Source organism: Mastigoproctus giganteus, chromosome 7 (genome assembly GCF_048544385.1).
Source record: "Mastigoproctus giganteus isolate SK-2022 chromosome 7, ASM4854438v1, whole genome shotgun sequence".
NCBI classification, from domain to species: Eukaryota; Metazoa; Arthropoda; class Arachnida; order Uropygi; family Thelyphonidae; genus Mastigoproctus; species Mastigoproctus giganteus.
Window position 1 is genome coordinate 214,646,374 of NC_143581.1, and position 14,563 is coordinate 214,660,936.

The window sequence follows — 14,563 nt, forward strand, 5'->3', positions numbered from 1 at the left end:
GGTTTGCCTTTCTTCTCTCAGATATTCAGGCCCCAAGATCCAGACCCTCCTACATGATGTTGGGTCTGGAGCAGCAGAGCGACCTATCTCCCTACCTCAATACCCTTGTGAATGTACTACACAACTAAGGAATGTGTAGTGTATGATCTGGCACAACTAGAGTGGACTAACCAATCACAATATCATATTAAAGAGGGACTAATTACCCCAACATGGATCAGGATTTGTGGGTAGGCTTAGTAGCACTCAATTCTAGAACCATTCTGTATGGTTGCTTTCTATATTACCATTGGAATCCTACTAGGGTAATCAATATTCTTGACGTAGTCATTACTAAAGATTCCTCTGATATTAAAAATATTCGAGTTAAGGAGCCACTAGAGAGTCATCATAACTTCTTGTATATGACAAGTATCTTAGAAAATCAATCAATATTGTTAAAATTCATTCATTCGAAATTGGAGAGGATTCCAACCCTAACTACACTTAAGTATTAGCAGATATTTTAAGAAGCCAATTTCATATACTCCGAAGAAGTGGGGTAGGTATACAAGCTTAAGATTATTTAATTTATTTATACATTTTAATAAACTATCTTTTAATAGTATTTCATAGCGATTTCAAGAAAAACCAACGAAGCATCGTATCTACACTGACCGACGAATTTGATGTGTTTCAAAATATACCAATGACATCATTGGAAAATGAAACATTTCGATTTAAAGGAATATTTAGAATACTGGTAAATACAGTAAACCTCAAATAATTATACCTGTCAGCCTGATCTTTAGGAGAACCACCAAGATTTGCTAAAGTTGCCAACTGTTGTTTCACCACTGCTGCCATCTTAGTTTTTGAACAGCATAAAACCAGATTCGTGTTTATATACATTCACATTATTCTGTAACTTCCAAATGATTATTATAATTTAATTGCTCAAGATATAACTTTATATATTATAGTTCATCACAGTTATCAAAAAAAAACTTAAAATAATCGTCCATTAAATAGCTGCGAGTAACCGTTAATTTGCAAAAAAGATGATGTTTTTCCTATTGAGAAAAATTACATGATTAGCAAGAGTTAATTTATCCATAAGTATTTGATTAAAAATTGATATTGACCAGTTTACACGAAACGTTATATTTTACCTTGAATATGAAAATTCGTATTTTGTTCCTCCATCGTATCGCAATTTTGGGTGTTCAAAAAAGCCAATCTGTGCTCGCTTGACTACAGAGCTATTGCTCCGCGGAAAGGAGGGAGGGGGTTGAGTATTATGGGATGGTAATGATCGGCGCGTGATTTTGAAGACTACCAAGATGCCCGCTGAGAGAACTGGTAATTGTAAAATTAATTTAAAGTCTTCTGAAGTTCTAATGTATTACTATTTTAAATTTAGACTCAGCTCCTGCGCTTTATATGGGAATTGTAATCTTACTGTCGTTGTGGCTATACTCAATCTCGACATTTAGTGAGTGTACAGCTGTTGAGCGTTGCCAAGATCCAGGCGCGATACTAATTCGTACTAGTTTGGCTGCCATTGGTATTGAGATAAAAACGGGGAGTTATTCTGGAATTCGGCTTTACAAATTTTTTTGTGAGACACTTTCATTCCTTTAGGAAAAGTCACTAAAAACTCGACTGTTATTTGCAATAAAAATAAATGCTTATGGCCAAAATAGTTTCGCCTCTAGATTCAAATTTCCCTGCTTTTCACCCTGCAAATGGCGCGTCATTTAAGAATAGCTCCCGAGCGATTGCGTATTCGTGGCACTTTATGGAGGACACATCCGCACTTGGGTTGCAGTGATGCGACTCTTACTCTTAGTAGTAAAGAAGATTTCTGGTGCATTCCAGATGATCCTATTTTCACAAATGAACCCAGTAATGTACACTGCCGTTTGCTTTTTCTTATGTTGTCCGGCGACTTATTATTCTGATGTTTAGTACTCGGTTCTCTCGAATAATGTGCAGCTAATCAGCGGAAATTGATTTGGAAAAAAAAATATATATATATTTATTTGATTGTAGTACACTATTATTTTGTTTTGTTTACTAAACTATTACAGTTGAAAAATACCCAGATTGACAGCCCTTAAAAGTGTACGCAGTTGAGTAAATATGACCAGCCACGGTGGGAGCGGAAGGAACATCCCTTCAGTGCGATGTTTTCTTCTTTGAAAATTGTAATTTTTGTTTTTCCACCCATGTTTTGCACGTGAAAATAATTACTTTTAAATAGGTAGACATTTCAGATCTTTATGTGTAAAAAAAATCAGGTTTTAGTTTCAAGGTGTGTGTGCGCAGTTTTTTTTTTTTCCCTTCAAGTTTCTAAATTGGTGTAATTACCGTTTTTGTTATTTTATAAATATGGTCATGTAAAAAAAAAAAGTTTTTCTACTACAGAACATATTAAAAAAGATTAAAGAGTATTATTTATGAAGTAATCAAAACAATATCTACTGTATATAGAGATCAGCAATTTTCACCATGAAAAATGTTTTTGGAACAACTTAATTAAAATATGTTGATGAGCATGTAAATTACGTTTCAGTTGAAGAAATAAAGTTTTTTTTTTTTTTTTTTTTGTAATTACACTGGGCAGTGTTGTTGCAACAGGATTGCAGAAAATGAAACTTTTGCAGTTGCACACACACTATGCTGTTATTCATAGATACAATGAAATTGTTTGATTTCATTGTATTTAGATAATACACAAAATGAATACAATACAGTCAATTTTATTTTTATCAATCTGTTTGACTTTGCCTATAAATTTTTGTTTCTGACACTGCTAATCTTTTGTTTATCTTAATCTGATTTTTGTGACAGTGTTAATAGTTAAAACTGCTGTACATAAGGTTTTTGTCATTAATACACAATCTCATTATTTCTTTATTATCTGTTTTCATTGTTAATTTTTAAGATGTAAGCCCACCTGCCCTCTTGTATGTTTTGGAACAAGTCATTTGATACTTATATTCATTCGAGTGTATTTGTGACTTGCTCTGGGAACATTTGACTCATGTGGTCCAATCCAAACTGTTCTGGCATTGTTCATTGTGCTACTGTTTGTTACTGTACTTGTACTCTGAGTCTTTGCAGTACAGTGATTGAGGAATACATACTGTGGATGATAGTTTTTATGAACTAAACTTTGAATCAGAGTCATTAGGTTTTTTTTTTTTTTTTGCAGTTTTCTACAGCTTAAGATGCTGTAGATGAAATTTCAGCATCAGTTGTGTAAATATTGTGATCCAGCCAACTCAAGCAATTTTCAGTGTTTATATTTGTTTTACATGATCATTGATGCCTAGTGATACAAAAGCAGTGGAATAATCTGCAACTTATGAAGATCTAAAAGATTATTAAAAATATAATTCTATCCATTCATAGCATTGCCTGTGTGCCCTGCTTTAAAATTTAATTATAAAAAATTTGTTTGATTTTGCTTGAAATTATTCAGGAACATTTAAACACTTTAAGGCATTTAAATAAAGTTTTCTATTATTTTAATCCTTTTGTCAGCGATATCCTTTTTTCTTAATAGTAATATTTTCATTTATTGATAAATAGTTCTAATATAGGATGCAGTCAATGGTTTATTTCACAATATATATTATATAGATATATAAATTATTGAATATGTATACACTAAATTACTTTCATGTGTTGATTATCTTTGGTTGGTTACTAAAGATTCATTTTACAGATGTATAGCAAGACAAGTATTAGATAATATTTAAAGCTGGTAATTATGAGAATTCAGTTGTATCAGAAGGTTCCTAGAATTTATTTCTCAAAGAGTAGAAATTCATTATTGTTAAGTAAGTTATTGTTGGTTTACTGGTCTAACATTGCTTTCCTACTCTTCAAAAATATAATAATAATAATAGTAATTAATAATAATTGGCAACTTATAATAGGCAAATTAATTTCTCTTATAATAGGAAACCAATTGGCAGATTGGTTTCCTGTTATAAGAGAAACTGAGTTACCTCATGCAGCTTTAGTTGCAATGGGATGTATGATATAAGAGAAGTTTATGTAGATTAGTATTGAAAAACAAAAAACATTATAATATAATGAACTCTGTAAAATCCAGCACTTTACAATCTTCAAATGTTAAGAAAGCAACCTGGCACTCATATCAGGGATGGCAATTTGTCTTTAAGAATCTATGCAAACTAGTGATATTTCTTTCTTTATAAGATGTTTGTAGGGCTATTTTGTCCCTTAATCTGTTTTTGTGGATTTAAATGGCATAGATAATGCAGTGATCCTAATTCTCATAGAAGAACAAAGTTGCTTTTGAAAAAAGTTGTCTTGCCATTGTACTTTCAGTAGCCTCTACAAAAGATTAATTGGGCATTTGTTTACAAGAGGAGGCCACTATGATGGCCCATTTCAGCACCAACAGTGGTCTTTCGTTAGATAGTAGGGGGTAAATAGTTACATTGCATATATAAAACAGTTGTAAAGAAGTGTGATGTGGTATAGGAAATCAGTTTTTCAGAGTTGTAATGTAGCTAAAGGTATCTGTCGAGCCTGTAAATTCTGCTGGTTGCAAAAATAAATGAAAGTATATAAGATAATCATAAATGTTTACAGGTGTAAATAATTTCAGCTGTGTTTAATAAATGAAATGTGATCCTCTAAAACTGCTTGATCAGGGTGCATTCCTCTCAGAAATCTGGAAAATTTAAAAATCCAGTGCCTCTCAAATCCCCAAGGATGCCAGATTTTAAAGAGTTTACCGTAAAATAAAAATTTTCTTTGTTTTATTATATCTACTTTTGTGGACTTCATTGGTTATTGCACACTAGTTTAACTATATTCTCTTTAAGTTTTGGGGATTGTTCAGTTATTAGAATTTGAATTTTGTTGTGACCAAGGAATTTTTTCTTAACGTTTTTCTCCTAAACTGTTTTCTGAATGAAGAATATTTTTTGCTGTAATAAAAGTTTATATGCTGAGAAATATGTTAAATTTTTCATTGTAAAACTTTCTCTTTATTTAAGAATGCAAAAAATAAATCTTAGTTATAACTAGAGTTAATCTACTTAACAAAGCACAGAAATAACAGATGTTCCAGACTAATTTTATGGCCTTTCTCTCTAGCTCATCAGATAACAGTGAATGAAATGCTGTTTCATTTTAAATCCATTGCTCAGTGTTATGGGATTTTATTTTGTTGTTATCTATGTGAGGACTGAAGTATCAGTGAAATCCCATCTCTTCTATCGTGCAGTATGAGTGATGTCTTCTGAAGTTATGATGGACATCATGGCAAGATCCAATCTTCCTTACATTTCGAGGGTACAGCTCTAAAATAGTGATCATGGCTGGCTGCTAGATAGTCCATCAGACCGAACTGTTTTGGTAACTCTCTAGGAGGCTTCCGGATCGGCTCGTGCAGTGGTTCCCAAGCTGTGCTTTACGGATCCCAAGGGATCTGAGAACAGTTCCCAGGGGATCTGTGGATAATTTCTGTAATGGCTACTTTGAATTTTACTTATTTTTTAAAATAAAATCTAAATATCGTTACAGACAGGATGTCGCACCCGATATGAGAAATCAGTTGTCTACAATCACTTGCAACTTTAAAGGACTTTGTGAGACGAAAAAACAATGCCATTCTTCACACTAGTAGCCTATGAGGTACGATTGATTGTATACTCAGATAGTGACAATTTATTATTCAGTTATTTTTTGTGTCAGTTTGAAAAAGGTAGATTGTAAACATATAATAAATCAGTTCTGAGGTATAAATTTTTAATTTTGGATACCTATTGTCTGGACACCCCATATTTAAGTGAGCTAGAATGTGGTATTTCTTTGAAGCCAAAAGGGGTCCGTGAGCAAAAAAGTTTGGGAAACTGAGCTAATGTTATAATCTTGCTGTCTCTACTCTGCCAGTTGGTGACTGGAGGGAGTCCGAGTAGTGTGTATGCTGGGGGGGGGAGGGTCATTGTCGAGGCCACGTTATGTCAAGGAGCTTGATATATTCTTACCATGTGTATGCTATATCCAAAAATTTCATTACTTCATACAGCATGTGCCCCCCACCTTTTCTTACTACTGAATACACCACGAATCGTCAAAACAGTAGAACAAGCTTATCTGTGAAAAGGTCTAATCTCCCAAACATTTCCTCTTTCATCTCACAAATATAGGTGGTCTCAGGTCTAAACTCAATGATGTTCATTTCCACTTAGTCTGCCCAACCCCATGTACTTTTTCTGACAGAATCCCAGTTATCGGATGATTCAACCACCGCTTATCTCAGTTGTCCAAATTATATGCTGTATGATTCCTTTCGCTTCAAAGGTGGTACTTGTGCGTATGACCATTCTTATATTCCCTGTCAGAGACTTAATAATTCGGAATCTTCCCTTTTCGATCTTCGCTAGCTTAAAATCTCTACCACATTCTGTCAAATTCATCTGTTGCCGCTATTGCTCTCCCAACTCCACTATTCAATTGGAACTCTTTGAAGCTTGACGTTCTCCAATCTAAGTTTCCTAACAGTGAAGTAATTTTCCTTAGTGATTTTAATGTTCACAACTCCAGCTGGCTTTTGTTTTCTAGTCACAAGGATCCAGCTGGTCGAGATGCCGAGGTTTTTGCAATTACTAATAACATTGCATAGATTGTTTATTTACCTACCAGAATACCAGATAATCCTAACCACAGCCAACATGCTTGATCTTTTCTCACAAACAACCCTTCTAAGTGTATGGTCGAGGTGAGTGGTCTTCTAGGTATCTCAGATCACAACACGGTCTCTCTTCCAGTGGAGCCTTTCTTGCATGGCCATTCTCAACCTTGTATTGTTTGGCATTACAAAATGCAAAATGGGATGCAAAAGAAATCTGTGAGATTTCTTCTTTTCCTTGGTTGGATTACTGTTTCAACACTGTCAGTGTTTGCTCAGATTGTTTCAGTGAACTTATTCTTCTAGGGATGGAATTCTTTATTCCACACTCTATCTTAAAATCTTATCCTTTTTCTAAACTTTGGTTTTCCAGTAAATGTGCTAAGGCTGCTTAAGACAAGAATGTTGCTTATCATAATTGGCTTGTATCCGAATCTCCAGGTTCGTTTTCTGCCTACACCAAGGCTCGCAACAATTATAAAGCAACTAGATTTCAAACAGGCGAAGAGTAGAAAACTTGCTTCTTGTCCAAGTGGTAGCCAGGCATTCTGGTCTCTTGCGAAAGCTGTTGGCTGCAACTTTTCCCTCTATTACCACATCTGTTAAAACCAGATGTTTCTATTGCCACTTCAGACAAAGATAAAGCTGACCTGCTAGCATCCTACTTTTCTTCCAACTCATGTATCGATGATCTTGGTAAACCAACTCTACCATTCCTAGTACACCCCATTCTACTACCCTGAGTAGTAGCATGGGGGTGTACTGGGAATGGATCTTCCGCCAACAGGATGTTAGAAGGATTTTGATCAATCTTGATGCTAAGAAAGGTCCATGTTCTGATGGTATTTCTCTGCTTCTCAAAACCTGTGCTCCTCAGCTCCTGTTCTGTGTCACTTTTTTTTTTTTTTTTTTTTTTCTTTTTCCAAAGGTTGTGTTCCTACTGCTTGGAAATTTGCTCACATCCAGCCAGTTCCTTAAAAGGGTGACAAATCCCTCCCATCAATTTATCGTCCCATTTCACTTCTATACTTTCTAAAGTAAAGTAGAAATCACTTAACTGCCAACTCTTAAGCTATCTAGAAACCTTCCTTGATCATTGATCGCCAATATGGATTCCATCAGTTTCGATCTACAGGTGATATTCTGGTTTATGTTAGTCATCTATGGACAAATTCAATGGAAAAGTTTTGTTAAACTCAAGCAGTTGCTCTTGACATTTCAAAAGCTTTTAATCATATTTGGCCTTAAGGTCTTCTAAATAAGCTGCCATCTAATGGTTTGCCAACTGTTATTTGTAATTGGATGTCCAGTTTTCTCTCTGATTGATCACTGCGGGTGATGGTAGATGGCTCTTTTTCTTCTAACTTCTCCACTAATGTTGCTGTTCCTCAAGGTTCAGATCGTCCCATTTCACTTCTATACTTTCTAAAGTAAAGTAGAAATCACTTAACTGCCAACTCTTAAGCTATCTAGAAACCTTCCTTGATCATTGATCGCCAATATGGATTCCATCAGTTTCGATCTACAGGTGATATTCTGATTTATGTCAGTCATCTATGGACAAATTCAATGGAAAAGTTTTGTAAAACTCAAGCAGTTGCTCTTGACATTTCAAAAGCTTTTAATCATATTTGGCCTTAAGGTCTTCTAAATAAGCTGCCATCTAATGGTTTGCCAACTGTTATTTGTAATTGGATGTCCCGTTTTCTCTCTGATTGATCACTGCGGGAGATGGTAGATGGCTCTTTTTCTTCTAACTTCTCCACTAATGTTGCTGTTCCTCAAGGTTCAGTTCTTTCTCCCACTTTTTTCCTCTTGTACGTTAATGACCTTCTTCCATTGACTGGAAATCCTATCCATAGTTTTGCTGATGACGACACATTGCATTCCATCTTCCAGTTTGAGAAACTTTGCCCTGCACAAACATCTTCAACTTCTTGAATATCCACTGCTAATTCTTTAAATGCTGATCTCCAGTGGGGCAAAGATAAATTAGTTAATTCAATCCTTCTAAAACTCAGACCTGTCTTATATCTCGCAAAAAGGATTTGTCTTTTCCTATGCTTATCTTTGATGACACTCCGATTTCTAGCCAAGATCATATATCTCTATTGGGGATTACCCTGACTTCTAATCTCTCTTGGCCTAAGCACATTACAAATATTGCTTTCTCTGCATCTAAAAAAACTGTTTTCTCTTTTGCTCTCGGCGTTACTTTTCTTCCAAACAGCTGTTCACTCTACAAATCACAAATCTGCCCTGCTATGGAATATTGTTCCAATATCTGGGGTGGTTCCCTCAAAACCTCTCTCAAGCTTCTAGATTCCATTCAGAAGAGGCCAGTTTGGTTACTTGATGATACACATCTAACGGAGTCTCTCCACTCTGTCTCATAGATGTTCTGGTTCTGCTGCATGCCTTTTCTATAGGTACTTCCATGAATTGGCTTCTATAATTCCCGCTCTCTCTTCCAAAGCAGTTCGACATGTGCCGCAACCAGTCAACATCCTTTTACTGTTCAACTTCAAACTCCAGAACCAACTTTTCTTCTTCCTCATGTATTCATTCAACTTGCATTTTCTGGGACAACCTTCCTTCATACATATTTCCAGAAAATTACAATCTACTGAAGTTCTAGTCTAATGTCAACAAATATCTTCTTTCATCTTTTCAATCTTCAACCCATGCACGGTACTAAGTACTATAGGTTCTAATACCTCATCTTTTGGGTTTTCATTAAAAAAATAAAAATAATAAAAAATAATTCTTGTACAGCTCTTGTAGAACAGTTAGTGTGTGACAGCTGCTATTTTTGTATTTAATAAGTATGGCTGTCAGATTAAAAATCAAATTGTGAAGTGCTGTAATTTTTAATAAGCAGGGGCTTCTGCATGGTAAGGACTGTATGAATAAACTTCATTGACTTCATATTATAAAAGCTTACAATTTTTCAGATTAATTTAATAGCAAGCAAAATAATCAGAATGTGAGAAAATTGCATGGTCAAAAGGAATTTACTTATCTCATATGATTCCCACATTCAGCTGTTTGTGGTACATGCATCCAATTTAAAACTTGCACATGTTATCTATCCTGTTTCTAAATACTGAAGAAATGCATTATGGATTAGACTATATATGGTGCAGAGATCTACACGCTTGTTTGTAGGTGTTATAAATTTACGGTTATTAAACTCATTGAATTTTGTGCATTTTGATGCTCATGATACATGTTTAGTTTTTCCTCTTATGTCACAATATTTTGATATTTGTAGCTAGATTGCCTGAATATGCATGACTGAAGCATGGAGAGGAGGGAAGATATGATTTGAGTGGTTGATGAATATGTTTAGTGAACAACTTTTGAGAAAGGGTTATGAATGCTTATTTATACTTGGACTCATGAATTTCTAAGAACATTTCATTTCTACATATCCAATGTATTGCCCATTCATCATTAGTGCACGGAAGCAACATAATATCCGGTGTTTTAACTGCAATTTATAGTATATGGATATCCTATTTGATACATATATCACACCCACACAAGGTGTGGCTGTTAAATAAGGAGACTGCACACATAGTCACTACTCACCAAGCCTCACCTGTGAAATGAAGGCACTTCAGTTGACCCTGAACCTTTCCCTAGTTGTTTGGCAAGTCATGTTCCTAAATTCTCATTCACTTTGCAGTAAGACAGGTTTTCATTATCTGCAAAATTACCTTTTGCAGTTTGCTGAAAAAATGACACAAAAGAATTGAATAACGAATCAACCTCAAATTTTTAACAAAACTAAAGAAAACACCAACTGAAAGTTATGAGTTGTTACATCAATTTTATGGGGAAAATACTGTGACAAGGATTTGCATGTTTGAATGCCATCAAAGATTTTTAGAAGGAAGAGAGAATGTGGAAGATGATGAATGATCAGGCCATGAAAACTGATTAAAATGTGGGCCTGTAAGGCAGACACTGATTAGAAGTTATTGTTTAAGCATTAGAATGGTTGCATCAAAACTAAATATGGACAAAGAAACAGGTAGATAAATTTTAACTGGAAATTTAGGTATGAGAAAAGTATGTGACAAGATGGCCACAAAAAATTTTAAATTAAGAATGAGAAGACTCCAAGTTTGTGAAGATGTTTTAAAAGAAATTGAAGAAGATCCAGACTTTTGAGTACTGTAATTACTTTCAGTGAAAGTTGGCTGTTCCAGTACAAGATATTCAATGCAGTGGAAAACAAAACAATCCCCAGATCAAATAAAGCAAGAATATCAAAAATGAAAACCATGCTTCTTGTCTTCTTTGATATTAAAGGAATTATTATGGCTGAATACATCCCACCAAAATCAGACTGTAGTGTCAAACATACTGCATTGAAGTTCTGACCAGGATGTGTGAAAACATTCGAAGAAAGAGACCTGAATTGTGGAAGGCTGGTTTGATGCTCCCTCATACAAAATGCTCTCTGCTTGCCAGTTCTCACCAGAAAACAAATCCCTGTGTATGAATGGGCGCCCTACTTTTTTTTCACTTCCCTAAACTGAAAAGTGTACTTAAGAGAACCATTTTCAGTCTGTTGAAGACATTCAGATAAAACAACTGAGGTTTTAAAAGGGCTCTTATAAAAAAGCATGATTTTCAGGAATGTTTCTGTGCTTGGAAGAAACGTATGGAACAGAATGTGCAAATTATCCCCTTCGATTTGAAGGGGATAATTTGTAAGGTATGAAATATTTTACTATATTTATTTTATTGCAACAGTCTCATTACTTAATAGCCACACCTCGTATACATAAATAAAAAAAATGCTGGATTTCTGTTTGTTTAATTTTAATCAAATTTAGGAAGGCTCAACAAATAAATTTCACAAAAATGTATTCATTCGGAGTAAAGTTATCACATGTAGACAAAGAAATAATAATTGCTAGATTTCTACTGGTCTGATTTTAATGGAATTTGGGATGGCTTGACAAATCTTTCTGCAAGAGCCAAATATAAAATTATGAAAATCTGCCCACTAGGAATAGAGTTATTACATGCAAATGAATGGATGTAGTGAAGACATTACTTTCATAAATGTCCTCTTCAAGTTTAGCTAGAACTGTATTGGCTATGGAATAAAGATTGAATTGGAATCAAGATCACTGAGGTAGTGGAAATGTCTAGGAGTGTTATCCAGAAGTGGCAATGCCTTAAATTCCAGCTTCTTTGCCTTGCAGTAATCTTTAACAGCAAGAAAAAAATATTTGGTGAACCAGTGAGTGAAAAATGAAGTGGTCATTCAAGTTCTTGCATTTGACTTCCAAATGCCCGAGGGTTCTCAGCTTGGTAAATGAACAAAGGTTTAAGTTTAAAGTTTTCTGCTGCATTGCCTCTAAGCAGGAGAGTCTTCCTATCCTTGGAAACTGTATTTAGGCATAAATTTCTCTTCTTGATATAATACCCACCAAAACTTGCATTCCAAGTTTTGGTGGGTATCTCCTGGAATAGCTGTCTCATCAACATTGAAAACGTGCTTATTCCTTTTCAGTGATCTTTATCAGCTGTTCAGGGAGCATTTCAGCTGCTAAATTATCCGAATTTGTAACCTTCCCTTGCACTCTAATATTGCAAAGTTGATAGCATTTTCTCAGATGGTCAAACTGTCTTGTGCTTTCTCTGAATTCCTTTTCTGTTGCTGTAATTAGCATTAGCATTAGTAGAGACATATGATGCAAGAAAGCAAGCTTATGCAGCATCAGCCAAAAAAAAAAAAAAAAAAAAACCACTTCCACTTCACCCCTCCGTTCGTTCGAAATACCTGTCCAGCTAAGCCTTAAATTTATTTAGGCTATCAACTTCCACGACAAAGGATGGAAGTCTGTTCCACCAACCAACTACCCACTGGCTAAAGACAAATTTCCGCATGTCTATCCTACATCTGTCTTTCCTTAATTTGAATTTATGCCCTTTCAGGTGATTATTCTGAGGAAGAATCCCATCAGCATTGAGCATGATCAAACCATTCAAGGCTTTATACACCTCTATCAGATCACCTCGCTGGTGCCTAGTCTCCAGACACTGTAATTTGCAAAACTTAAGCCTTTCTTCGTAAGAGCACCCCTTTGTTCCATTCACTAATCTTGTTGCCCTTCTCTGTACTCGTTCCAAGAGCTCTACATCCTTCTTGAAATGAGGCCTCCAGACCTGTATACAGTACTCAAGGTGTGGCCTGACCATTGCCTTATACAAGGGAATAATCACCTCCTTATCCCTGCTAGAAAAATTCCTGTATATCATTGACAAGACACCATGAGCTACTCTTGTAGCCTGTCTGCACTGCTCAGAGAACTTCATATCTGCCTGCACAATTACCCCAGATCCTTTTCATTCTCTACCACTGTCAGTGTAGTACCACACAGTTGATACGTTGCTCTGGGGTTGCTGTTTCCCATGTGTAGTACTTTACATTTGTCAACGTTGAACTTCATTTGCCACCTCTCAGCCCATCTGCTCAACCTTTCCAGATCCTGTCGCAGCAGCATAGTGTCAGTAATGTCCTTGACAACCCTGCCAACCTTTGTATCGTCTGCAAACTTGGACATTAAGCTTGATATACCATCATCAATATCATTTATAAATACAGAAAACAATAATGGACCCAACACTGAACCCTGAGGGGCTCCACTAATAACATTAGTCCAGGATGAGCAGTGTCCATTGATTACCACTCTCTGTCTTCTCTCCCTCAACCACCACTTTATCCATAGCAGCAATTTGCCTCCAATGCCACACTGCTCCAATTGGTGCAGAAGTCTTCCCTGTGCAACAGTATGAAAAGCCTTTCTAAGATCCAAGTATATAATATCAAAGTTATTCCCTGCGTCTTTAACAGTTTTGTAAAAGACTAAAGCTTTAGCCATCATTGCCAGACTCAAAGAAACATGGTTCTGAGTTTAATTCTGACACTCGCCAGTTAAACATAAGCTTTTCCATTTCAATAATAATAAAGGATTAAGAACATTATTAATAATGTTCTTGTTTATACTCTGGCACGACCACCTGGTCAGTAGAGTTTACAATAAATCAATCAATACAAATTGTTAATCGTATTTAGTAGTCACGGCTTGAATCCCGATCCACTCAAAGAACGTGTGCTACTGCACTCGTGCTCCTAACCACTTGGCTATGTCAGGCCATTCTTGTTTTTGAACTTTGTAATTCAAAAACTTTACCCAAACAGCTAATGCCAAACGATTGTCAGTATGTATTATTCTCCATGGCAGCCTTGTCAGTAGGATACTTTTCTGTCTGCCACTCATTTGGAGAGGTCTGGGTTTTAGGTTTTATTCCCATTGAAAACTGGAGGAATTTCTAAACATCTTTTCAATTGAGATATTAGGGTTCTAGTGAGTAGGGTTCCCCTCTTTATGCCAGTGTTATTTTTTAGACTGTAGAATCTACAAAAATTGGCCAAAGAACATATGTTCCTATTGGACATTGTGCGTGCGTGCGCGCACGCACACACACACACACACCATTACAGAAGCATCATGTTGTGGTCATAGTGGGAATGTAGGCACCAAATTCTCTGTTCCATCACAAGCTGGTCACTTGATTATTAATATGAGTATACTCTGTCTGCAAAGTGCAAGTATACTATACTTAATTGGCCTTGGTATGGAAAAAGACTGTGAAAAGCCCTTGTCTAGATATACAAATACAGTTGAACTCGTTTATAATGAGCCCGCTTACAATGAGTAAACTGAGATATTTTGTTTGGTCTCATTTAAAAACACATAGCATTCAATTCATATATAACTAGCAGCATGTCCTAGATCTTTCAAGTTCCCGGTGATCAGTGATACTTAATTGCAGGAGAGCACCCTACAGATATCACCAACGCAGATTCAATTC

At 35.6% G+C, this 14,563-nt stretch overlaps 2 protein-coding genes across 3 annotated transcripts in view; one reads left to right on the top strand and one right to left on the bottom strand.

Moving 5' to 3' along the window:
- The window catches only part of CSN4 (COP9 signalosome subunit 4), a 134,027-nt gene extending 133,169 nt beyond the window's left edge, over window positions 1-858 (bottom strand). For both annotated transcript variants that reach the window (XM_090378110.1, XM_090378109.1), the window contains exon 1: window positions 773-858. In XM_090378110.1, coding sequence (XP_090234236.1) covers window positions 773-846 — 74 coding nt within the window. In that variant the 5' untranslated portion in view covers window positions 847-858. The remainder of the gene's footprint in view (window positions 1-772) is intronic.
- Window positions 859-1,253: 395 nt separating this feature from the next.
- The window catches only part of LOC150083665 (protein lin-54 homolog), a 270,775-nt gene continuing 257,465 nt past the window's right edge, over window positions 1,254-14,563 (top strand). Inside the window, exon 1 of the mRNA XM_090378108.1 lies at window positions 1,254-1,341. Within this exon, the coding sequence (XP_090234234.1) occupies window positions 1,323-1,341 (19 nt within the window). The 5' untranslated portion in view covers window positions 1,254-1,322. The remainder of the gene's footprint in view (window positions 1,342-14,563) is intronic.